This window comes from Ammospiza caudacuta, chromosome 2 (genome assembly GCF_027887145.1).
Source record: "Ammospiza caudacuta isolate bAmmCau1 chromosome 2, bAmmCau1.pri, whole genome shotgun sequence".
Classification (NCBI taxonomy): Eukaryota; Metazoa; Chordata; class Aves; order Passeriformes; family Passerellidae; genus Ammospiza; species Ammospiza caudacuta.
The window spans coordinates 82,718,663-82,745,387 of NC_080594.1; the positions used below are offsets into that span (position 1 = coordinate 82,718,663).

Here is a 26,725-nt window from a genome sequence, read left to right on the forward strand (position 1 = left end):
ATGCTCGCACCGGCGCTGCTGCTGGGGCTGCTGCTGGGCCCCGCGCTGCCGGCCGGGCCCCCGGCCCTGCGGTAAGTGCGGCTCTCCGCTCTCACGGGTGCGGCGGATTCTGAGGTGCCGGGAGTGTGATTTTGAGGGAGCGGTGGAGCACTTTGGTGGCTCTTCCTCTGCCTCCTTAAAGGTGACGCTGAGGGAAGTGCTCTGGGTCACTGGGAACCTCACTAGGTAGGGGGCATGTGCAGACTGCCGAATTATTGGCAACGATGCATTTGATGCCCAAAATGCACACTCTGAAAGCAGTGAAGGGAGAAGACCTGACTAGTGATGACTCTTTACACCCAGACTTCCAGATTCTGCTGCCTGAGTGGAGCAGGCACCAAGCCACAGAACCATGCTTATTGCTGCTCTTTGATGCAGTGGCACAGAGAGGTGCGCTGCCCTTCACTCTCCATCTCCACCACAGCCAGCACACACTGGCTCCTAAGGCCAGTGCCTCCTTTGCCCCTGAGCCTTGCAAAATCTGCTGAGAAGGGCAGGTTCTATTCATCTACATCTTCAGCATTCCTTAGCATTGTGAAGACCTGGTTTTGGCCTGAGCAGTCCTATGATTCTCTATGTTTTTCCTATGATTCAGTTCCTGATGCGACAAAGTGTGATTTTCCCCTGAGAATGTCCTGAAAGTCCTGATCCCCATGTGTTCTGGTGCATGGTACAACTGCAAGGCAGAGCTGCAGATCTTCGGATCTAGAATTGGATTCTGCTGCTTTTACGAAAACCACAGCCACAACCTACATACAGTGTTGCTTGGAAAGCCACAATTACTTTGGTTTCCTTTTCCATTGGACTCATGGATCATATATATCTGACAACCAGAAGGATTACTTTGGCAAACATGTTTTATTAGAATCAACCTTTAGTGTTCTGTATGATATATATTCCTGTTATGCTATCCAGATGTTTGGATGTATATGGCATCTTTAAACTTTTTTGAAGTAATTAAGATCAAAATGTTTCATGATGGATAATCAAGCTATAAGTGTCTGTGCATATATACCAGATAGGCCTGATGGGAAAGTAGAGGCCAATGTAGTTAAAAAGGTAAGTAAAATAAAGTATATGCATTCTTGCAGGTAGCAGTGAGGTTTCTGATGAAAACAAAGAAAACTAGGTGATTTGAGACAAGTAATAATTTGCAACCGTAGCTGAAGAGGTGGTAAGAACAATATTCTGGGTTTTGGCTGAAGCCAGTGACAGGAGGGTGGTTTCAAATGAGCCAAGGTCTCAGTGGCTCTGAGCTGCAGCCCCGGCTTTGACCGCAGCTCACTCAGTTTGCTGTCCCGCACAGGAGCGCTTTGGGTATCCCTGCTCCCTGCCGGCTGTCCCGGGCTGAGTCGGAGCTCAGGTGCCGTGTCCCAGGGGGGAAGCTGTGCAGTGACAGAGGCAGGTGTGAGTGTGGAGTCTGCATCTGCCAAGTGACCGAGGCCGGCAAATACTATGGTCCCCTCTGCGAGTGCCACGACTGGGTGTGCGAGACCTACGACGGGAAAATCTGCGCAGGTAAGGAAGCCCTGATGGTGACAGAAGCTTAGAAAATTAGGAGTGTATACTAAAAACAGGAAGACAGCACACTGGTACAGTAGAGACGTGATTATATATGGGTCCCTGAAACATGACTCTAAATGGAATGGTGGAGACACCCAAGGATTTTGCCAGATTAAAGGATGCAATTTACAGGCACTGTGTCTGCCATAAAATGGGACTTAGCTTAGAGCAAGATTCATCTGCATCAGGGACAAAAGCAGAAGTTGCTTTGGGTTGGAGGCTCTGCAAACTATGTTTTAAGTCTAATATAGTATGTAACATTGATCACATTTTTATATATTTCCTTATTTGAATCGCTTGCCTAATGATGGCTTATGGTATCTACCCTGGCTTTAAACTATTTAAAAAGAATCAATTTTGTCCAGTGATTATTATTTTTTTCTTCTGCTATATAAAAAAGACTTACTGTAAGATAAGTCTCGTATTTGCTATATAAACATGAAAACTCTGTTTTTCTCTAAGTAATGATAATACTTTCTAAAAAAAAACTTAAAACAATGTAATTGTATTGTGGTTTCAGGGATTTCCCCACTGGCATTGTATTCTTTAATAACATACATTTCTGGGATAAAATTTAGTTCCTGCCAGTTGTTGGAACATGTCGCTTGGTTTACATGTAAGCATTATCACTCTTTCATCTTTCCAGCTGTCTTTACTTAAGTTTCTGGGTTATTTTGGTCAGATTTTCATCTTTTTTTCTTTTTTTCTTTTTTTCTTTTTTTTTTTTTTTAAGCAGCTTAGAATAGGATTTTAGAAAAAAGCAGGGAGAAGAAATGCCATCACATTCCTAAGGGGATTCAGCCTGGAGCTTGATGAAAGGGGCCAGAAGGTTACTTCATTTCTACTATCCCTGTTTCAACAGCTTTACCAGACTCACAGAAACGTGTCATCTTTTCAGGCCAAAACCTGCAATTAGGTCAATGGGAATGTTACAGAAATTCTTCTAGTAAGAGGACAATACAAATGCATTCCAGCAGTTGGTTTGGCAAATTTTGTAGGAAAAAGGACCAAACTTACTTTAGCAACAATTTATGCAGGAAGTCCAGTAATAACATGAAAGGACCAAGAATGGGATTATGAGAAAAAGATTTATGTTTGGCACCTGTGGCTTTAGAGTTCTGTAGAGAAACTGATTCATAGACTCTGCAGTAAGCAGTATTAAATCCCCCTACATAAGAAATACCATAGCATTTCACTGCTTTGCTGTCCCAAACATGAATTTTTTGATTGGTACTGTTATTTCAAAGTGCTTGCTGTTGTTGCTGGGTTAATTGCATAAAGGGAAACTGAATGCTCCTTCAATTTTAATATTCTACTGTAAATTCCACCATCATATTCCTGTTAATATCATGAACAGTGGCTGCGAGTTTTGTAAGGGCTTTGGTGGTATAGTGTGCACACAGAATAAAGAGAGCAAAGAGATCTCTTAACAATATTTAGCTTTTGGGTAGCACTTCATGCAGCAGTTCAAAGATGTGAATGCTAAGTGATTAAATGTTTTTTTAAAAACGATTTTCTGTACTTGTCACTTTGTCACTCCTAGCTGGAGTATTGAAGCCTTGTTACCATGTTATCACTGAGATGTGAGATAATTTGAATTCTCTCTTCTGGAAAAAAAAAAAAAAAGTAGTAAAAAATTCAGTACAAAGTCCTGGGGAGGGAAACAACTGTGAAGGGTACAGGAGTTTAGCTTTCTTCATTTGGGCTTATTGACAATTATGCTAAAAATCCAGCTGACTTTGTTGCAGTCCAGGGCTGCCCAGCAATGCAGGAGAGCAGCCCCAGGTAACTCCTCCAGAGCTGGGGTCCAGTTGGTGAAGCACCTCCTTTCAGGCTGTGCTTGTTGCCCTCTTCATTTTTCCACCATGTTTTTAGTCACTGAAATTGTGTGTATGTGGGAGGAAGGGAGCATAGAAAAGAAGGTCAGATCTAGGATAACTCTAAGCAAGAGACTGGAACTTAGGTTGTATGAATAATATTTTCCCTTACCCAGCTATTCAGTGAACTGCATCCAGTGATGTTTCTTAATATTACATCACCAGGCCAATTTTCAGTGTATGACATATTTCTCTTTCTTTGCATTTTTAGGCCATTTTTTGGCTTAATGATGAAGTTGTGTTTCCTCTAAGTAAATAGCCATAATGTCTTTCTGCAGTTCTATTTCTGTTTCCTGCTTTAATTTTCTTTTTCATATTTTTATTTTGACATTTTCTGTCCCTTTTAATTGTGGATGTCTCCTGACATAGGCAACAGCAGTAACTGCTGACTGGTACCACATGGAGAGCTTCTAGACGCTTTTTCAACATCCCTCTAGAAAGACATGGTATTTGAGGCTAATGCTGTTTAAAACACGCTACTTTTCAAGCTGCCAGAGTGATTCCTTTTTCAAGTGACTGATGTCTGATCATCAGTGATGTTCATATTCAGAGATGGACAGGCAGAGTTGTTTGAGTCACAAATGCCAAAGATAGCTGTGTTTCCCTGCCAGTCAATTCAGACATACCTCCACTTCCCTTGCATGTCCCAAGCTGATCAAAAGATTAAGTTGCTCAATATGCAGCTCATTATCTTAAAGGCGCTTTCTGTGTCAGATCCTCTTTCTGGACCAGTTATTGAACAATCATATTCTGGAGAGAGAAGGCCTGAAGGTAAAGAAAATGTCAGCTATCCATCATATTGATTTGCTTTTTCTAATAAACCTTTTATAAAAATGGGAAAGAGATTATGCCATGAGTAATGAAGAAGAACAGATTTAAATGTCGCTGTCCTTTTATTTTCCCTTGAGACTTTGCTGTATTTCTCTCCAGTTATGATTCCAGGTGCTTTAGAGGGAGTTAAAATAATTTTCTTGCCTTTTATCCCACTGGGATTGATAAAGTAACAGGTGATCCCTCATGGAGTCAGAAACAAAGAAGAGAGAAAACAAGTAACTGTGTGCCATCTGAATCACTAAGTCTCCAGTCTTCCTCCTGACCTTTTTATTTGCTTTATGTATCATGGGGTGTAGAGGAAATCAAGTAGAACCTGTCCTGTCATTCTCTTTGCAATGTCAGGGACATCTTTATTTTATCTTTTGTTACCAATATTCAGGGAGATGAGCTAAGAGGAGGCAGACTGAATCAAAAACAATCAGATCCCCAAAGGATTTATGCTTCATTCAGAACAGACAATATACTTGTTGCTGTTTTTTTGCAGATAGTAGTTCTGACCTCAGACAATTGCATATTGCCTCAGGCTTTCTTAGCATAAGTGGAGCCCATATTGTGTGCAAGGGAAAGTGGAATACAGGACTAATTCCTGTCACATCACTGCTTGATACCTATTGCTCTGTGGGGTTTCTGCAGTAAAGTGGAAAATCCATTTTAGTTAATTTTTTTGTGGGTTTTGTTTGTTTGTTCATTTGGGGTTTTTGCTTTTTGTTTTGTTTTTTTGTTTGTTTGGTTGGGTTTTTTTATTCTTTTATTTTCTTTTTTTTTTAAATCTTTTACTGTGTCTGCAGTTAATGATAAACTAAACTAAGCATAGATTTCCTTGGCCAACTGAAGTGGGAGCACTTCAGATGTTCTTAGAGAATGCACTACAAGAACTGTCGGCTGGGACATGTATGATTGCACTGTTTGTAGTAGGTGAGATGAAAAGACAGACACAATTTGGTGACAACATAGGCAGCAACACGTGAAGAAGGCTTGTCTTTGCTCAGAACTGTATTTGTTATCTTTGATTTTTTTCATACTTATTAAGATTTTATGAATAATTTTCCTTCCAAACTGAAGTACCTTTTACACCTACTGAAAAATGATGGCACAGTCTGATTTTCCATAAGCAGTTGCTGTGGAACTTGCTGTTTTTCAGGCCAATGAAAGATTTTTTCTGTTTCTTTCTCCAAAACTGTGGGTGTTGTACCTATTTTAATACTAGTTCAGCAGTGTAATGCTGGCATTAGTCGTTGGTTTTCTCAAACAGAGGTATTATCATGCATAATATGAAAAACTAAAGAATTTGAGTGTCATTATTTCCTGGTCTGTAAGGTTTTAAACAATATAGAGAACACAAGTGAAAAATTAAATTGACTAGGAATAGATGTAGAAATAACAAGATAAATCCAAAATGAAGTATTAAGGTAATACATAGCTATGCATCCATGGAATTTTATTGGATGTATGGTACTATACAGCAGTTTGAGAGAGTTAGGAATTTGAAGATAGAATTTGGTGAACATTTTGGGCTGAGCACTGCTCTTTGCACAGAAACTGAATAGTGTCTTTAGGCAGAGCTATTGAAGTTGAGCTGGAAAGGCTCTAACAAATGTGCTTTTGTATTCATACTGAAGGGAGGTCTGACATGCTGATTGTTCATTGAGCAGCATTTCTTGCTAAAAGTGTGAAGAAAAGTCAGCCTGTGACCTGCATTGATTGCCATTTGATCCAAAGTGAATATCAAAGCCTTGGATTTTGAAAACAGGTATAAGCCTCTTCTGTGTCAGAGGCCATGTTTGCAAAGATTCAACTGTGGCACACCTGGCCATTGGAGACAAAGCCTCCTTAAAGGATCAAGTTAAAAGTAGGGCAGGAGGCTACTGACAAAAATGGAGGTTGCAGTTCTGCTCTGACCTAGTTTGCTTTAGTCTGGACTTCAGAACTTGGCATTTTGTGACTTTTCCTCCTAGAGCAGGGGTGTGTAGGTGTGATAATAGCATCCATATTCATCTCAAAACAGGTTCCTCAGGTTCTAGAAGAAGTGAAATCGTGATAGCATAGACCTCATTGCAGGTTCATTTCCTTGCTAAGTGCTTGAGGTCCCAGCAGACAAAAAGCACAAGCTAAAGCCTCTATTATTCTCAACTTTGTGCTGTTGGTGTCTGATCTAGGTAAAATCAAGCAGCCTTTGATACATTGACAATTGTTGTAGTTCCAAGTGCAGTGTGTGTGTTCATAGCAATGGTGTGTGAGACAGGAGGAAGCTTAGACACAAAAACTGCAGGGGGGATTAATGGAAGGGAAGCATCTTAAAAGTAACTTATTAAATTTTAGGTACCTAGTTGCTTAGCCCTCATTTTGAGCACCTTTATTTGTAGATGCTACTGATGGAAAATAGGTGTTAGTTTAAAAAGTAAAAGTGAGTGTGTTGGGCATGTGGAAATGTAAAGACTTTTATAGCACCTAGCAGAGCTGGAATGTAGCCCCTCAGGCTGGCACCAACAGCAAAACAAGGTGGGGAGCAGCATCTCCTTCACCTTTTGTCCTTCTGTGGTCTGGTGTGCCATGCTTATCCATTGCAGAGAAAAAAACAAACCTTTATGTGACTTCTGTCTATGCAAATAAGTGTTCTGAAGTGTGTTTGAATTTTTATGCTCCTCAGAGGCTGAAAATGAACTGAAGTATATTTTTATTTATTTGAAATAATGCTCTTTATGAAAAAAATGGCTTACGTAGACTGTATATATTAACATTCTATTTGTGTTTCAGAATCATTATTATGAAAAAGATATGGTGAATAGAAAGTAGACGGTGTATTTAATGTTACAAGTGTTTATTAATTTTTTTTTACATGCTTTAACAGTGGATAGGTGTCAGCATGTGTTCTTATGACAGCCTTTTTTGGACAAACTGACTGTCTTGATATCATTTTCTATGCTTATTTAAAGTTTTATTATTGGCAGCTGGTCCTGTCAAGGATTTCAAACAGTCATCACCTATGGCACTGTACCATAGACCTTTCAATGTTAGTGTTCCCAAGCAGTTTGTCTTTAAAAAGAACATCACTGATTAAAAAGTTCCTATGAGCTTTTCTGAGGGGAAAGGACTCATTGCTAGAGCTGTCCAGGAAAAAGGGCAATTTGTGCCTAAAAAGTACTGGAGTTTGATTTTGGCCATGCAAAGGAGGACCCCATAGTATATATGTGGTACCAGAACTTACCAGTGTTTTAACTGGAGGGGTGTGGTGGTTGAGGCTATGTTATGGTGGGTTTATGGTGTACACAGTTGTACTGCTGGATTCAAATTTCCTATGGAAATGGAAGGACTATGAAGGGAAAAAAAACTGATCTTCTTTCAAACACTATTTTTAAAGGTTATTTAAAAGCTTCATTTCTCAGTGATGGAGGGAATAATTTTTGCAGATAAGGGTTTGTGTAAATTTTGTCCGTTGGGAGTGGGCTGGAGCACCAGCTTGAGCAGTTGCATGACTGTCACCGACATCTTTTGTGAAAAATCCTTTCTTTAGGATTTTTCCCCTTTCTGAGAAGCTGTGGCCTCAGCAACAAAATGTCAATAATGGTTATCTGCTGCTGTGGAATGCAACAGGTGGATGCGTGATTGGTCTTGAGTGAATGTTTGGATTTACTGACCACTCACGGCAGAGCTGGGTCTCACTCTGTGCTGAGACACAGACCTTTGTTTATTCATTCCTTTTCTATTCTTAGCTTAGCTAGCCTTCTGAGAACTTTCTCTCTCTTTTTCTTTTTAGTATAGTTATAATGTAATATATATCATAAAATAATAAATCAAGCCTTCTGAACATGAGGGCAACATTCTCGCTTCTCTCTTCACCCTGAAACCCTTGCAAGCCCTGTAACACATGACCATATTGTTGTATGTAGAAGAATAAGGATTCAAGAGACTTTAACTGGAGTTGCACCTGTCCCCTTTCTTGAAAGAGCTGCTTTGCCCTTCTGCCTGTCCACCTGAGTAGCATCAGTGGTACATCTGGGACACCTTCTTGTCAGTGACCTGGAGAGTGGCAGTCAGAGCTTTTGGGTCATTTTTGTGGGGAAGGTCACTGGGAGTGCCAGCTCCGACACTGCTGGGAGTGAGCTGAGTACTAACTTTGTGATTTGGAAAATGTCACAGCCAAATGCTGTGGCCTTGGCAGCTTAATGCAGCAGCAGATGCTCTAACTAGAGCACCTGGTCACAGTGTTTTGTTCCTGGGGGCAATTCTAGGCTGGGGACATTGTGAGTGGGCTGGGGGAGAATCCTCCCGTGGCCCAAAGAGACTGCCAAAGTCTACCTTTCTCAGGCATGCTTTTTCCAGTTGTCTGCCTCCAGCAGGTCCTCTTCAGTCTTTTCAACCAGGTGATGTCTGTCATTTTAAATATTGGGGATGTTAGCTTTTATGATCCAGAGTTAGAGGCTACTGAATGTGAAAATGGCTCATTTAAGTATTTTTCCTGGTTTGCATATAATTTCCTATCTGCTTAAAAGGCTGTATTAAAGTTATTAAAATTTTGAAGCTGTGTGGTTGACAGCTAAGAAATGCTGAATCTATCTACCTTTGTTGAAGAGTCCTGTGCATTTGCACTATTACGCATCTTTTAATTTTATATTTGTTATGTTTTCTTCAGTGAACTTATGCAGCAACAACAGAAGGAAAATTGTCGCTTCCTGGTGTTTAAAATGGCTTAGTTTACAAACTTGGTAACATGTTGAAAGCGAGTTAAAATGTTTATTATTTACCTTCATTCATTTGCCTGAAATGTTTGAAACACACATGGCAAAGAGTTTGGTAACACAGCAGTGTCAGGTAACAGAGGTTTCTTGGCACCCCATTTCCTTACTCCAAATGTTTTAAACAGTACTTCCCAGAAAGTAAGTGGATACTTGTGAAACTCAATGGTACAAGCTCATTGAGTCTCAAAAGCCAAAAGCTCCTCTTCAAAAAATCCTGTTCCTCTCCCCTTCCTGAAATGTCCAGACTAATTTCTTGTCTACCCTTACCCCTTTGAAATGATTGGATACAAGTAGAGTTGGTATAAAATTTGAATGTCTTTTCAGCAGATGAAGATACAGGCATTTTTTAAGAGATGAATAATTAATGGTATTCTGTGAACAGGAGCTAAATTTGCATAATCCAAACCATTTCTATGTCCATGTCTCCTGTGAGTAATGTGGTTCCTCCCAAAAATGCAAGCCCCACTTCAAATATGGGGAACATGCCTGGTATATGGAACTGAACTGTGATGTCACAGCATCCAGCTCTCATATCCACCCTTCTTTGCAGTTCTTGCAATAAATTACTAGAGGGAATGTGTTTTTCTTCTGATATTGAAGAGAGGGGAAGTTGAGGATACACCTTCTAATCATCTAAGGCTGATAAAGAGACTCAGAAGAAAACTCAAGTGTCTGAGTCCCTCCTAGGGGCTCTCAAACCACCAAGTCCCTATGAGGTATGAGAATAAAATCTGTTAGTATTAAAACTATCAGTTAAGGCTGTGTCAAAACCACATTTTATGTTTCATGTTTTAGTCCTAAAAATACTGTTTCCTACAAAAAATAGTAATGTATTCTTTTTCCTAAGAGCTACCTGTGCATTAGGTGTTCAATAATTGTTGATTTCTATGTGTATTTTCCAAGTGAGAGCAACTTGGTGTTATGAAAACACTCAGTGTATTTCAGCTTAAAAGTGTTCCACGTATAAATAGGGAAGTGAATTTGTAGCATGTCAATCCCACAGAGAACTGTAGGTGCAGCGATATGCCTGGTGGACTGTGTTCCAGACCACCATCCTCGAAAGGGCTGTTTGTAAAGTCATGATTTGAAGGGTTGCTGGAGAAGTTCAGACCTCTTATTTTAGGAACAGGAAGGAACTGAAATGGAGGAGGACAACCGATTTCATGTCATGAGCTTACTTGCAGAAGGACCAAATCATGCTGGATGGTGGTGACGCCATGACAAAAAGTCATATAAGAACATATTGCACTGTGGTTCTCCTGAATGCTTTTGCCGAATTGTGCCTTTTAATCACTATATATTTTATATGGAAAAAACACTTATGCTGTCTCACAGAACATACCACACTTTCGCCCTAATTGTCTTGACAGATTCACTCCTTTCTCAACAGCTTTTAAGCTGGAAAGAATAGTGGCAGGGAATAAATTGTGCATTTGCAGTCTAACATGCAGAGGTAAGGCAGAGACCTTCTGTACAGAATCGTGGAAATGAGTATTACAATTTCTTTTTTTCTGGTGCCTTTGAAGTCTGGTAAATTCTGTGGGAAGCCGATAACCAGTAAGAAATATATTTAAAATCAGAAAATGGTCTTGAAGCACTTAATTGAAATACTGTTGTTGCACTGGTTCTTCTAATGACTCTCTTTTGAAATAATTTTATTTAATTCTCGCTTCTGTTTCAAGCCAAACGTAATCCTCATCAGAGACACAGCAAGTATATTGAAGCACAATTCCTAGGCTGTGCTTAGGAAGAGATCAAGTTACCAGCTATCCCTGAAGGAAAATTGTCCATCACCTACAATCCAGTTTCTCTGGATGGGAATAAAGAATGTAGGAGCTATTGCAATGGGTACAACTACTTTCCATTTATGTGAGTTTGCCTGCAGTTGGCATTTGTGGAAATCCTTTTGTCCAGCAAACCCAGATAAAGTAAGTTTTTTCTCTCTCTAGAACATTTTCATTTCTCATTCACGGGGCTTTAGGGCATCATCCTACAGTGAAAAGTACTGGAATATTTCTTACTGCCTTCTTTTTTCCCCCAAGGCTGCTTAGTTAATCGAAGCATAGCAGAGAAATGTTAGAGTATATAATTGGCATTGGTCATAAACAAAGAGACTTAAATGTGGCATAGATTTCTGTATCACAATAAAAAAATAATTGTCTCTTCAAAATTTATAATGTTTAACTTCCTACAAGCTTTGTGTAGACACACAGCAAAAGTTGATTGGAAATGGGATTGGCAAAATTACCAAACCTCAGTCGTGTACTTTTTTGGATTTAGGAGTGGGTCCTGTCACTCATCTTTACTCTTCAGGTTAAAAATATATTTTAATAAAAGCAGATGGTGTGGCTGCTTTTTATGTTTTTCCAAAGATAAACAGAAGCCAATGTTTTCTGCTGACAAAAGTCTAATGAAATCAATAAAGTTATGCCAACAGAGAATTGGTCTCATGGCAATTCGGCCCTTGTTTGGCCAAAATCTCTGGGTAATAGCAGACAAAATTACAGCAGCAAAATATAGACCCTGTCATTTATCTGCAAGTGGTAATAGTAAAACAATAACAATAACGACATTTCTAAAGTTTTGAATGCTTTTAAGCTTGACAGCATTTTACATGATTTTCTGTTTTGTTTTCCTTCTGAGTATTGTGCTACTTTAAAGAGTTATATGTTACTTAGTGGTAATTTGACAGGACATTGACCAAAATAATTTTTCTCCAGAATGTCAGAGTTAGACTTAGCAGGAATGAGAGTTATGTGAGAAAACATTCTGATGAATGAAACCCCGTTTTTCAAAGATTTAAACTCAGATGTATAAATGAAGGAATTGTTTAAACTGAGACATCTATCCCAGCTTTTATTAAATGGTCTGTTGGTTTGGAAAGCCATAATAAAATTAAGATTTTGTAATTGGATAAGAAGGGTAAGTCTCAACTCCCTCTCGTGTCACCATCCTAAAGCTTTTGTATATGACTTCTTGTAAATTAGGAAATTCCATTCTAAATGTATCAACTGCTTTAAATGTATGTCTGGTACACTTACATACAGGTTAGAAAAACTTTTATTTGCAGATATTGTCCAGAAAATACAACATGATTTCTCTGTAGATGGTTTCAAAAGGTCGTCTCACTTGAGAATTTCTGAATTAAGTTCTTGCTGGATAATATCTTGAAGGATAATACTTAAAGAATACAGTGACCACAGACTTCCTTTTATTTCATGGGTGCCTATCAAAGGAACTCAGAGGTTTTAAAAATAATCTTACTCTTTCTGGAATGACATGTATCAAGCTCTTTCGAGACAATATCATAATTCCTCTGGCCTTTCATGGGCTTCCAGTTCTCTGTATTTTTGCATTTCAGGTGTTGTCTTGGCTTTTCCTCCATCTTTTTCTGCATGAGCTGTGGTTGCCACTCCCACTTGCAGCATTTTGGTTGGATCCAATTGCCAATTTGTTTTACTAATCCCATTCCCTCTTGACAGAGTCTTTTCTGCTTTTTGGGTGGTCTATATCTGGCTCAGTTCCTTGGCACTGCTCCTCACAATTGTCCCAATCCATTCCTCTGGCTCATCAAAGAACAGTTGTTTCTGTGGATGAGGAGCTGGGTGGAAGTCAGATCCACCTTGGCTCTCTTTACACTCCCTGGTGGCTCCTTCTCCCACCAACAACCTCTGCTCTTGTGTCCAGGGATCTCAAAGGAGGCATGTCATCAAGAGGAGCTGAAATGTTTTGGCTATTCACAGACTTTGTAGAAGTTAACCACAGTTGTGTGTAACCTAACACTCTTTGTTAGCTCATGCTTTATTTGTGCAGATTGTTCAGTTGTAGGGGAGCTTGTTAGGATATGAATATAGACCACAGAAACTTTAAAATAGGCATAAATGGTGTACACTCATGTATCTTCATTTCTGCTTGCTTCACCCCTTTTTCTTCCTGAAGAAAGGTGGCACAGCACACTGAAATTTTATGGTTTGCTTTAGTTTCTTCAGACCTGTCCATTATGCTCCTTATTCCCAAGAGATGGAATGATTTTGACCACAGTAAAAAGCTTGTCTTAGGGAGACTGTGGAATCTCTGGCTGGGGGTTTAAGAACAGCTTGGACAAGTCAAGAGGGATCAACACACACTTGTTTGTGAGTCCAGACAAAGAAGTGGACCAGATGATCTCTTCCAGAGGTCTCTGAGGCTGATTTTATTTGATGCTGCTGTGAAACCAATCCTCAGTTTGATACTCTGCCTTAGTGAGGAGGATCTGTGGTAGTGTAAACACAGTTTTTGTCATGCTGTAATGTTTCTAAATGTAATACTTTATTGAAACTGATGCATAACCATTGATTTTAATCTATTACTAGAAAAAACTTTAATTTTCTGCAGTGTTTATAATACTTAATAAAATATGAGTATGTTTTTAAATGACCACATTTTTAAATGATCACTACGGACTCTCTAAGCAGGAATGATTCTGAAAACAAGATTGCTTGTTTTAAGTTTAGGCATCTTTTCAATAGAAAAGCATAAATTACTGTTTCTAGATACTAGTGGTAAATAGACTTCTGTAACAAGCTCAGAGTCATGGAAAACATGTTTTGTCCAATACTTGAAATTTGATGGAAAAATAACAGTCAAAGCATTGAACAGAAACATTTATTTTTTTAATTTCCTTTGCTTTAACAAATGGATTCTCAGTCAACTACTGACCTTATGGAGTTGTGACAAAATGAACAAAATACCAAGTGAGAGTGAATGGTTGCCCTGCCATTTGATGTACACCAAAATAGACCATGTTAAAACTTATATTCTAGAAGCTCTTAATTCTTGTTGGGTCCATTGAACATCAAATAACATAATTCCTACTTAAACAGGAACCACATCTGGTCTGCATTTTTCAATGGAAGCAAATGAGTATAAATATTTTGTCAGATAATGAAACAGGGGAAGCAAGTAGTAGTATATTGGCTTTTATTTTTTTGACTGCTGCCATGCTGACAAATGTATGTTCCTTATATTGTCTCAATGCAAAATTATACTTCTAGAAAGTTAATTATTCTTAGCAATGAACTGAACCCTGTATTGATAGCTGAAAACGTTATTTAGATCCATGATAAGTCACAAGGTGTTGCTTTTGTTGAGAGACAGAACTTCCATTCCTGATTTCTTTCATATCACTGGTCATTGGGAAATTGCCCCTACTATTCCCTTCTTCAGCTAAATCACCCATGAATGCACAGGGTAAATCTATATCCGCAGCATACAGCACAGGTCTGGATGAATATTTCTTCTTCCTTGTTTCATTCTCTTGATCTTCCTGCATTCCCTAAGCATATGGTATTCATCACACTTGTGCACATTTGTAGGAAGGAAATGGGGAATTCCACACACAGAAAGCTTCCCCAGTCTTCTCCTTTTCTCCTGTATCCAATGAACATGAAAACATCACTGCCTAACTTCTCCTTTTGCCCAGTGTTCCCCACATCCCTTTGGACAAGCCCTTCCTGGAGCTGTGTTCTGGTCTGGCTGACACTGTGTCATTCCACTGCTGCTGCTGCTGAGAAGCCATGAAATCAGAAAGTGCTCTAAGGGGAGCATCTGCATTTCTGGGCTGTGTATTCTATAAAACTAAATAACTTTGTGGTGCTTAAATTTTTTGTAAGGTTAACCCCAGAAGAAAAGCAGTAGTTTTAATGGGTGATGGTACTTCATCTGTGCCATGTGACAGAATTGTCACCTCACCAGTGCAGTGACAGAAGCTGATGTTGAGGAGTCCAATTGTCTTCACATAATGCACATTCCCACTGTACCCTCTTGATCTGTCTTCTCTTCCCATGTGAGTCACATAAGTGGTTTTAAATGTCTTTCAGTGAGTCATATAGTTTTGCTAATTTAGTCCCTACTTTAATGTCACTGTACCCAGAGTCACTTTCTTACTTATAAACTAAAACTTCATTTGGTCATCTACTCAACACCTTTGTAATAATACTTTCTCTCCTTAAGCAGATTTTTTTTTTATTTGTTTTTTTGAACACAGCCGTGTCAAAACCTCAAGCTCTTGTTTCTATTCTGAACCGTCAGTTTGAATTTTTAAATCCTTTCTCAAAAATGGATCAGACAGAGCATTACATTGGCTACATACCTCCTAACACCTTCTGGCAAGCATCAGAAGCCAAGAGCTCCACTCTGCTGTGTCTTACTGCTTGGCTGAAAAAGAATGAAAATGCACGTAGAAAAATTGAATGTGGTGCAAGTGAGAAGAAAAGGATCAAAGGCTGGAAACAAATGTTAAAACTTCATATACAAGGGACAGCTGGAATGTATGAAACCTCAAGCAGTACAAAATGTTCCTCAGAACAGGAAAATGTAGGTCTGTTATAGCAGCAACAGTTTTTAAACAGTGACTTAATTTTGTGATGGTAACATTCACAAAATTCCTAGCTCAGTGGTTTCATGCTGCCTGCAAATGGGGGAGACAAATGCCTGAAGACATTGTGCATGTGGCATAGAAAAGAGAGACTAAACTGATAGATGTCAAAAATCAATAGGGAAATACTAATGCTTTTCTAGGCAAACAGCTAGGCAGGGAAATCCTGTTTTAGACATTTGGATAAGCGAGATTTATTTCTAGAAGAAATGTAGGAGAGAGCCAAAAAAGATGATTTGTTTGACTGCTGTGTTGAAACATATTGTATTGGCATTATATGTTTTGACATTAAAATAAAATCAGCAAGGAAATGAGCATAGTTCAATATCTTCATTCTTTCCCCCCAGTACTAGATTCTTCCAAGGTAGCACTTTAATAATAAAAGCACTTTCATACTCCTTATATGATAGAACTGCAATTTAAATTAATTTTTTTTTCATTCTCCACCTAAAATACTGGAATATGTCAAATAAGCATTTACAGGTAATACTTGCACCATAGCTTTTGAAACTTATAAGTTTGAAAACTAAACCAGAAGCAGTCTGAATGCAGTGGAGTGATTTGGTGAGCAGAGTATCACTGTCTGAAAACTAGGAGTCTTTCTTCTGGTTTCTATAGAGACAAATCAGCGAAGTCAGACGTCACTGATTTTCTTGTTGTTTTGAGATGTAAACCTTAAAAACAAAGATTAGTTGATTTTAAAATGGAATATAGGCATCTTTAATGGCTGTAAGGGCCATCTGTTCTGCTGTTCTTACATGCAGTTTCTCTGTTGCTGCAAGTGTGTGTGTTGACCAAGCCTACACTTGGACATACCTGGCTTTCAGACAGTTCCAGAGGCAATACAGCAAGATTAGTTCTGCCAGGAGCTACTTAGTCTGCAAATGTATCTTGAAAACACTTGTTTGTTTTTTTTTCAAAATGGTGTTCTAGTGATGTGTAGAGATTTCAGTTAATCTTTTCTGCTAATTTCCAAACATGTAATAGTAGGATGTGCTACAGAAGGCTCTCGGAAGAGAGTGTATTGCATACCATTTATATCAGTTCAGCTCTTGAATTCTGTGTTTTCTCCCAAATGTATTTCCACCTGTGCTTTAGTATGAATGAGAAATTTGATCACCTGTGCTGTTTTGCAAATAGTATAAGAATGCTCTCTGATTTACAAATCCCGGGGAATGAAAAGTGATGTAGAGCTGTACAGTCTGCTAAATAGATTCATGGGGCTGTAAATATTTTAAGCTAGTATTGCCACAAAATTTCAAGATGTGTTTTTTGGTTCCTGAGTAATCAGAATTGGTCCTCAGAATCTCATAAACAATTGTGCAGTTGGTAAATGAACAGGGAATTGACAGAAACACTGGTACTGGAACAAATTGTGTAGAGGATGCCTAGAGGCAATTGTTCATCCTACAGGATGATCAGGAGGATTTCATCAGAGGATGAAAGAAAGCATTTCATCATAGAGGATGAAATGAAGGGGTAGTAGATAGGAATCAATACAGCTATTAATACCTATTATAAACAACAGTCATTTTTCTTCATTGCTCTGCCTGCCTGCAAAACTTCAGTTACTTTGCCTGCAGTGTTTGTAGTGGTCACAGTAAAATTAGCACATGCAAAGAGGAATTAGGTGCAAGTAGCAAAGGATACATTGGTATTTGTATTTCAGACAGCAGAAATGACAGGGTTAGGAAAATTAAATTTCTGCAATGTTACTATGAGCTGTGCTGAGATGGAATTTTCAGGCACTTTTTCTTACAGCTGTGGAGAGTAGCTGTCTCTGTGGAGAGTAGCTGTCTCTGTGTCATGATTTTGATTGTGTCACTCATTCAGCATTACCAGCCAACTATACTTCACAATCAAAAGAATTTAAGTACTCCTTTCTGAAATTCAGATGTATACATCCAGTTTTTCTCCCCACCAGGAATCTATCATAAATCTATCACATACCAGAATTAATCAGTTGGGGTTTTCTTTGTTTTGTTTTTGTTGTTGTGTCGGTTGGTTGCTTACTTGCTCGCTATTTTTTCGGGGTTTTTTGCTTTTGTGTAAATTGCTGGTTCTGATGATCAAGCATAAATATTGGCAGGATTAAAATGGAGAAAGGTATACATGAATTAGAAACCCCTCTGAAGCAAATCCCTTTTTCTATATACCTTTTATTATAAATATGCAATAATATATTTTTGTGGCACAGAGTAAGCCTTGTCTAGAGATGTGTTTTGCCATCTTTTTAGCAGCAGTAGATAAATGGTGAAAACAGAAAGAATGATCTGGTTTGGAGCCAGTTTACCAGAATAGGATCAGAGCATGATTTAGGAAAAGACTTGTGGAGATCGGCCAGTCCAGCCTTCTGCTGAAGGAGGGCTGTCTTCAGAGTTGCTCAGGGTTGTCATACACATGAAGTCAAAGTATGTCGATGTGACAAGACAAAAAAAATCAGAAGCACAGATTAACTTCTGTTGAAATAATGCTTAATTATCTGACTCATTTGACAAAAATTAGGAACAGTTAAAAATAATTTTTGACATGAGGAGAGGTGGCTTATGAAAATAAACTGCTTTATTTTGCCATGTTTTAAAATGAAAAGTATAATAATTTCGTCCTGGGAGATTTTTTTTTTTTTTAAATAAAGTTCTTTAGTTTACATCAGGAAAAAATCAAGCACAGAAAAGGAAAAACTATTGTTGATTGTCTTTTGAGGAAAATCTGTTAATTAAGGTAGTTCTGCCTACCTCTTTTGCGCACAATCAGTCCATCTGCCCCAGGTTACTTTGTGTTTCCCATACTTCTTTGACCCCTCAAGCCACTAGGAGACTTGGCTTTTGCTGTTGCATATATGCTAACTGGTTGCAGAGATTGTTCCCAGGTTTCTCTGTGGAGTGTGTGGTGAACATTTGGGCATTTTCTGTTGGAAGACAAGTGGTAAATGGTCACGTGATAGAAAGCAGAGGGTTAAACTTGCTCACTAGTGCTGAGCAGTTTTGAAGTTTGAAGACCTTAAGAGTTCATAAATCGAAAATACACTGAATGAACATGAAAATTTCATCATTCAAATAAAAAAAAAATCAAACAAGAAAATTTGGATTTATTGCTTGGGTCTAAATATGTCCCTCTTGATGGACGATGAAGTCGTAAAACTTCCATCTGTGTCTCAAACTTTGTGCCTAGTAAATCATGCCTTTATCAAGCTGCTTGGTCACTGGTCATGAAAGGCTTAATGACTCCAAGACTCACAGTTTCTGGGAGCTTCAGTCAAAGGTTTTTTTCTTAGCACTTGATTACAGCCTAGCAAAGGCAGCTGCTTTGACACTACTTAAAACGTGACTAAGGATTGGAAGGTCTTGTTGCCCCAGCTCAATTTGACTGTGGAATAGGTTTTGTTAACCTTGTGTCTCATCTTTCCTTTTATAAAAGGGACAAAATGACCATCCTTCCATAATAAAAACTATTTTGCATGGTGGTTGAAGACTTCCACAGAACTGCTTCATGTTAAAAAAATGCTCAATCTCATCTTGTCTGTTAAGCCTGATTTCATGAATAAATCTGCCAGGAAAAAAAAAGTTAAATAAAAAACCACCTATGTGACCCTTTGCTCTATTCATCCATCAGCAGGGAAGTAAACAGTTTGCCTATGATTGCCTGTCTCACTTATCTATTACAGTCTGTTTGTTCTTCCTACCCTGTAATTACTCCATTGGATCTGCTGAAATATCCTCTGATTCACATTCAAATTATTTTCAGAAGCACCCTTTAATTCTGGCATGATATTTCATTGCTCAGTAACTATGAAGAGGTGCTCAAGATTTGCTTTATTACAAAGTTCTGGATGGCACTTATTGCTGTGTGAGGTTCCAGTTTGGCAGCACCTAAAAACTGATTTCCTGCCTGGACTGAATGCCAGGAGTTGGAGGCAGGAACAGTAGGTGCCACAAACTTTCTCCTCCCCAGTACTAATTAGCTAAGCCAAGGCAGTCCCCCTTCAGGGGGATGTTGTAGGTAGCTTCCCCAGCTGGGCCAGATGTTAAGACCATGAGTAAATTGAAACCTCCTGCTGCAAGGAAGTTAATGGAGGTGACCTAAAAGGATGAGGGATTGCTGGGCTGCATCACGCACGCTGAAATGAAGGTGGTGAGCACAGGAAGCCAGCCGCCTTGGGGCATGGAGTTTTTTCCTTATTTTATTTTTTTTTTTCTGTCTTGCATTTACCTTTTAATTCTTTGTCTAATATTTCTGAGATATAGTTCTGAACCTTGCTTTAGCATTATTGGATGTATGCTGTAATTTACTATTGGAAATTGAGGCTCCCAGGGATTTCTATGTACAATTAGAGTACTGAAAAGTTACAGGATAAAAGTATAGCAAAACCCTTGCCAATCCAAGTAGCTACATTTAGGACCATGTCTTGTCCTTCCCTAATGTCATTTCAAGAAAAAGTTTCAAAAAATGTCTACTTTATATCAATTGAATAAAACAAAGGTATGTTTTTCCTAGATTTGAAGAGGAAAGCAAAAACTCTGTAGTGCTCAAATATGCAGAAATCCACACTGCTCTTAGTAACAAAAAGGAAAAAAAGAAAGAAAAATTACTGATACTGACTTCAGAAGAAACAGTACATTGAGAAAGGCAACAACAAGCTTTACAAAATTATCACTTCAGTTTTTTGAATGAAGGGTAATGAATTTATATGCAGATGTAAGATGGATATAGCACTTTTAGAAAATGTGTCAGACTGAAAACTGTCAATAACATTAACAACTTTTTAAAGGAAAACATTTAAAACATAGGAGAAAGCTGGGCTTCACTCTCCTTTAAGTAGTCTATTTTTCTTTGATGCTACTTTGTTTTATTAAGCACTAACACTTACAGACCCTTTTATTGTCTTCACAGCTGTCAGTCTATTCACATGAAGCATGCTTAAATTAAAATTCTGACTCTTGCCAGTTATATCTCACACTTTTCTTGGAAAAAGATAATTTTCACCGTACTTGGTTGAAAGTTTCTCTATTTATTGTGAACATACTTTGCATTATTCCAACTAGGGTAATGCAAGGAATTGCATATTATGCCATTTTCCACTGGATTATGCAAATAAACACCAGAGGAAAGGTACCTAACTTAGATACTCTAACTTATGAGGGTTGTTTGTTGTTTCCTTTTCTTCCCCAAGTTGCATTTCTAATTCTTTTTACCTTATTGATTTAAGATTTAATCTGCTTTAATGCAGATTAAGCCCAGGTTGGTTTTGCTAGTTAAATCTTTCTTCCATTCATTGCCTTGGCTGTTACTGTAAACTGTAGTGAAACGTTGTTGTATTTAGAAATATTGCCCTAAATTGGTACTAAAATACTTTCCAATATGAGATACCAATAGAACTGAATAGAAAAAGTAAAATTGGTCAACAGTCTAATTAAATTATATGTAGTATAAAGTCTTGTTACTATTAAAAAAATGTAATGCAAAATTGTTGGCAAGTATGAGAAAAATAAATTCACAGGTCAAATAGTAGCTTAGGAGTGAAAGAAATTTTAACACTCCACTGTTTCCTTTTTCCCTCATACATTCTTTCCCTTTAATTAGAAGACATTACTTCTTACAGAATTTAGTCAGGAGAGACAAAGATGAGACTTATTACCTGCAAGTTTAAACAGCTTTGATGTGTTAAATTTTCTACTAGCATTACATAAAAAATTGAAGTAAAAATAAAGCAGGTAAAAAGATTACAAATTTAGGCAATTTAATTTATAAATTGTTTAAAAAATGCCCCACAACACTTTTGATACCAAGAATTGTTCACAGGACAGTAACACCTCCTCCTATACTATTTTATATCTTTTACAAATAATGTATCTGTCTCACTACTGCAGAATAATATATAATTAAACAGAAAACTACCACAGTGACTTCCACTTTGGGAAGCAATTTGAAAACAACACATCTTTAAATTATTGAAATATGTGTTATTTTTGACTATGGTAGGTAAAAAAATCTCTCCTTAAGAATACGGTGGCAGTTCTTAGCACTGCTGGGTACTTTGGCAGAAAAAGTGAATTTGTTCAATGAGTATTAATGTTCTGTATTTGAGAAGAGTGACAAACTATCATATGATGAATAAAAAATACTGTTTCAACTTTTATTATCAAGGGACCAATTGATTTTTTTAATATTAAAATAAATAATTTAAAATTTAAGCATGAAAACTTGCTCACTAGAATTATAAGGTAATGCTCAGCCTGCATATTATTTTATTAGAACTAAAGATGATATATAATAGTAATGTTAAAAACTCCAAATCAAATGATCCAGGTGACCGGTGAGGTATTCTAAGTTTGGGATAAAATACCAGAAGAACTGTCTTGGGATTGGGTTGATAAAGAATTAATGAATAAGAATATAATTTAAAATTGTCAACCTGGTTTTATAGATTTTTTAAAAAATTAATTTTCTTCAAATTAACTTGACTTCATTCTTTAAAGAAATTACAAGTTTGGTTGTTTAAGTGCTTGTTTAGCTGGGACACCTTTATTTTGTGTTGCATTTGTTTTCCTATTGAAAGTCTTCCAATTTAGAAAAAAAATTTCGTCATCATTAATGTTTACATTTACATTAAGCAGTCTCAGAAGCAGGCTCTTGTTTTTTGAATGGATTCTCATTTTATTGATGCATTTAGAGTGAACTTCTACTAACAGTCACTAATCAATATATTTTCTCAAAAGGACCTGCTGATTTAAAAAGGCATTGGATATTGATAACAATTTACAAGAAAGTGGGACTGGCAGAATGGTTGATAAAGATATTTTCTAACATTACTATTAGTACATAATCAGGGAAGCATTAAATAGAACTAAAGGAATTCACAATTCAAAAAGAATGTGCAGTAAAGAGAGCCTCAATAGAAGGACCAAGAGTCATGCATGTGGTGGGGGATAAAGAATGATTCCCTAGATAAACTCAAATTTGATGGAATTAACAAGATATGACTTGTTTTTGTCCCAGTGTATTAATACCTTTTCAAAGGTATTAATTTTAGATAAGAGATGACCACAGATGCATGCTGAAGAAGTACATCTGATGCCTTCACACAGGTCAAAAATTTCTGCCCTTTGGAGAACTGAGAGGATTTTCTTCTTCAGAATGCCACGTTTCTGTCTTGGATTGGCTTGAGTCATAGACCCCAGGACTGAGGTGGCATTTTAAATCAGCACCTGAAATGAGTGTGGAGCTACCTGGGACAAGAGCTCATGGTTGCAGGTCCTGCCTGCACTGCTTTGTTCACCCTTAGATAGATTTGTCATTTGCAGTTGCTATCCTGGCTTTTTCAGTACTGTGCCTAACATACATGACATAAAAGCTTCTGTTTCCTTACCTCTGTGTTACAGGAGGCCTCCTACCTGCAGTGAGCTCAAAGGACCTTGTCACACAGCACAGCAAGTGAAGTGAGCCACCTGTGAAATAATGCACCCTTTTGATTTTCTTTGTCTTTGGCAGAGGTATACTGGGGGGGGCGTAGTGGACAGAATTGTGCCAGTCCAGAGCCATGAGTTCAAGCCATCAGCATGGGCTTGCCTCAGGCTTGAGAGGTTATTCTGGCTCAGGTGAAGTGTCTCTTCAGTCAAGGATAGGTCCTTGAGTACAGGGTCAAGTACATTTGGTCTCTGCAGTCTAGGCTTAAAGATCTCCACTGTAAATCTGTGAGTCTACTGAATGTACTCCACTCATAAGGGGAAAGCAGCTTTGCAGCACTGCGCTGTAGATTACCAGGGTTATGTTTTATTTACCCTCAGGGGATGTCTAAGTTTTGTGAGTCAGGATGATCAGGGCATACAGCACTAGAATAGTGGTAAGTCTGACTCGCCAAGGATGCTCATGTGATCCATGTTCTGTACATAGATCTGGTGCTTGATGATTAGGGGAAATAGGTCCAAAGGGCCAGGAAAGCTCTAGAGTAATAAAAGAAGTAGCAAAAGGAGCAGAATTTTCTTTTCATCGTGAAATTTGTACTCTGGGCAGGGAGTAGGGAATGTCCAGATTTAACACCCAGAGTATTCTTCACAGAGGCAGACATAAAATGAAGTCTGGATCTTGCAAGGCTGGCATGGAAAGTGGCCAATGTCTGGACATCCCTTTGATTAACTCATAAAATAATAATATTGAAATAATAGTATTTAACAACAATTATTACAAGAAAGATGATTGCATCCTACTGATATGCTCTCTATGGATTCCTTGGAAAATTACTTGGCAGTATGAGCAGAGGGGAAAACACTGATTAAAATTGGCACTGACCATTCACAGTGGACTTTCTGTGTATATCCAGAAAGGTTGCACATTGCAAATCGATTATGAATATAATGAACTACTGAATATGAAAATTGGAAGTGAATATCACACTGAACAAAAATGAATGAAAACTGGCTTTAAATTTAATGTCTGAATTGAGAAAATAATAATGCTGAAGAAATAGAATTATTTTTATGGAAAAGGGTACTATTTATCCCTTTGTTGTGTCATTTAATTAGTTTAACAAGGCTAAACTTTCAAACTTTTAAGATGCTCTTCAACTAGATTCCATAAAAACAGTGGAAAAACAAACAGTGTGATAGATTATGGAAAGATTCAGATATATTAAATTGATGGGTTAATAGATGGGGACTGTTATTGAATCCTTTTAAATGTGAAAAAAAGCCTGTAGGAATATAGAATGAAATACAGTAGTATCTGCTTGTAGGAAGTTTGTTTCAGAGCCCAGGAGAGAGAATACAAGATGTGCTATTAGAAGCAAATCATTAAGTTGTGAATTCAGTTAGTGGGAGTGGTGGAAAGAGGGGCAGTAGAAAACATTACCTGGGGAGATATTCTGTGGCCATCACTTCCCTTCCCAGTCAAGGGAAGGACAGGTGGGGGGCTAGCTTCAGGGAGGGCATGGCATTTTCAGCCTGCATCATCCTCATTATTATCTCAATTCCTCCCATGTTTCAGCTCAGAGGACCCTAGAGGTTTGTCCTCAGAAGTAACAAAAGCAGCTGTATAGTAAAGGTCCCAACCAGTCTTTATTGGCCTTCTCACCAATAGTTCCAGCTTTCTCCCAGGGCCAGTTTGTGCTTTCTGATTGAGATGAGAAGGAAATTAAATCTTTCTTGTGCAAATTGGAATTGCACTTGCAGTTCCTAGGGTGGGTGGGAAAAAAAAAAAAAGCGCCCTTGTGGCATTTGTTTTAAAACAGTGGCTAAAGGATTTTGTTTGAGGAAAGTACATGTCGGTTATTTAGGAGGTGAGAGTGTGTTAATGCTTTGCAGACCCATGCCTCCCTTGGGAAATAGATTTACAAGGATATTGGGTAAAGTGTTTCCATGGCAATGCTCAGGCCTTTTGTCAGCATTTTTCAAATGAGGATAGAGAGGTGCAACACTGGGCAGTACAGGGCAAACACTTTTGCTTCCAAGTACCCAGAGGAAACTGACCCGTCTGAACTTCTGTGAGGCATGAAAAGGCAAGAGGCAACGAGGTGTTGGCTGTGAGAGGCTTTTTGTAGCATTGTCTGTATATCATTCCAGATAGAAAAAAGCTTGACACTGCCTTTTCAGGGAGTTCAAACAGAACACCTTTGATGCTGATGCAAGGAGAGAAGCCACAGAAGGAGAGGTAAAAGCTGCTTCTGCAAAGGAGTAGCTGTTTAACAATGCACATAAATCATTGTTTAATCAGATGGTAACTGGCTGTTGGACTTGAGACCTGAACAAAGTCTGATCCGTGGGACTGAAGGGATGATTATATACTCAAGTACATGCAGACAAGCAGATAAATTCTGTTCCTATTTAACTGGGGTTTTTTTCAGTTGTGAGAAGTGGTCATTCCAGTGCATTTGGATGAAGGATTAATTTTGCTTAGCGGCCTGTCCAGAGTTCTGAGATGTTAATCTTTTTTTTCTTTTAGTTTTTAAGCCTGAGCTTGGCCGTAGTCCTCTGCCTGATGCTAGACAAAGGATGTGTCCTGGAAAATGGTGGGGAGGAAGGACTTCTGAGTCCTCAGTAGAGGATTGCAACCATAGACAGATCTGTAGATTTTTTGGATTTGCCCAGAATTTCTCACAAAGGGCATTTTTGGAACACTGTTACCTGAGAGCATCTTTGTGTGTGTGCTGGACCATGAAAATGCTTTTAAGTTAGTATGTGAAAGAATGTCTCTGAATTCACAATTTAGACTCTCTCTTAGCTGAAGAAGTTGATTACATCAGTAGATGCAAACTTGTGGAAGTCACAAGTCAAGCAGGAAAGAACATTTTCACAAAAAAAACCTTCTGGTTCTGGATGCTGTGTATATTTTTATATTTATCAGGGATACACTTTGCACCGCCAGCCTCGCAGTAGATCTTTGTGTTAGTTTAAGCTAGAATTTATGGATATGCAAATAAACCCCTCACATAAGCTGAGAAAACACTGCAGTAGTAGGTGCTGTCACAGCAGGATGATGGCAGTGAGATTGAAATGAACTAGGGACACCATTTGAAAGAACAAGCTGAAAATTGTGACTTTCTTTAAGGTGCTCACAGGCATTCTACTGAGGAGCATACAGGGCATACTGAGTGTTTTCAATGCAAATCATGAATTTATTGATTCACTAATCAACCCGCAGGTAAATGATGGTAATAGGACTGCTTCTGCATCAAGCTTAGGATGGTAAGCACACCTTTTTGATATTAATGGGCTATCAGCAAACTGCAGCAAAATCATGTGCTGGGTGCTGGTGGTGATGTGCCACAGGGCTCTGTTGTTATCAGCACTAACTGGAGAAAATATGTCTGGAACATCAGAAGCCTTAGGATAGACAGTGGTCTCAAAAGAGACTGTAGTTCCCCAGGTCTGGGGACACAGTTGGTGCCCTCAGCCTCTGGCTAAGGCAGAGGCTGGGGAGATGGTGCCCTTGCTGCAGGTGGAGGGTGTCACTAAAAAAAGGAGCTGCAGGAGGAGCCAGATCATCTCCTGTGGAGAGCCTGGTTCAAGCATGGCTTAAAGAAAGAGGCCATGAAGGTATACAGCTGATGGGAAAGTAAAAGGCAGCTGTAAAGCAGCAGTTCCCAGGCTTGATTTTGTAAATAACTAGGTTCTCAGGCACCTTTTCTATAAACAGCAGGATTCTCAGACAGTCTTCTCATAACAGTCCTTGGCTGCTCTGGGAACAGATAAGAAGGTTTTGAGAACTTTTCCTATCACAGTGAGAACACTAATTTTGGTTTCAATAAACAACCACAGGTGTTGTAAACA

At 38.4% G+C, this 26,725-nt stretch overlaps 1 protein-coding gene across 1 annotated transcript in view; it reads left to right on the forward strand.

The window, feature by feature from the left end:
* The window catches only part of ITGBL1 (integrin subunit beta like 1), a 123,463-nt gene continuing 96,738 nt past the window's right edge, over positions 1 to 26,725 (forward strand). The window contains exons 1-2 of the mRNA XM_058800048.1: positions 1 to 71; positions 1,346 to 1,557. Coding sequence (XP_058656031.1) covers positions 1 to 71; positions 1,346 to 1,557 — 283 coding nt within the window. The remainder of the gene's footprint in view (positions 72 to 1,345; positions 1,558 to 26,725) is intronic.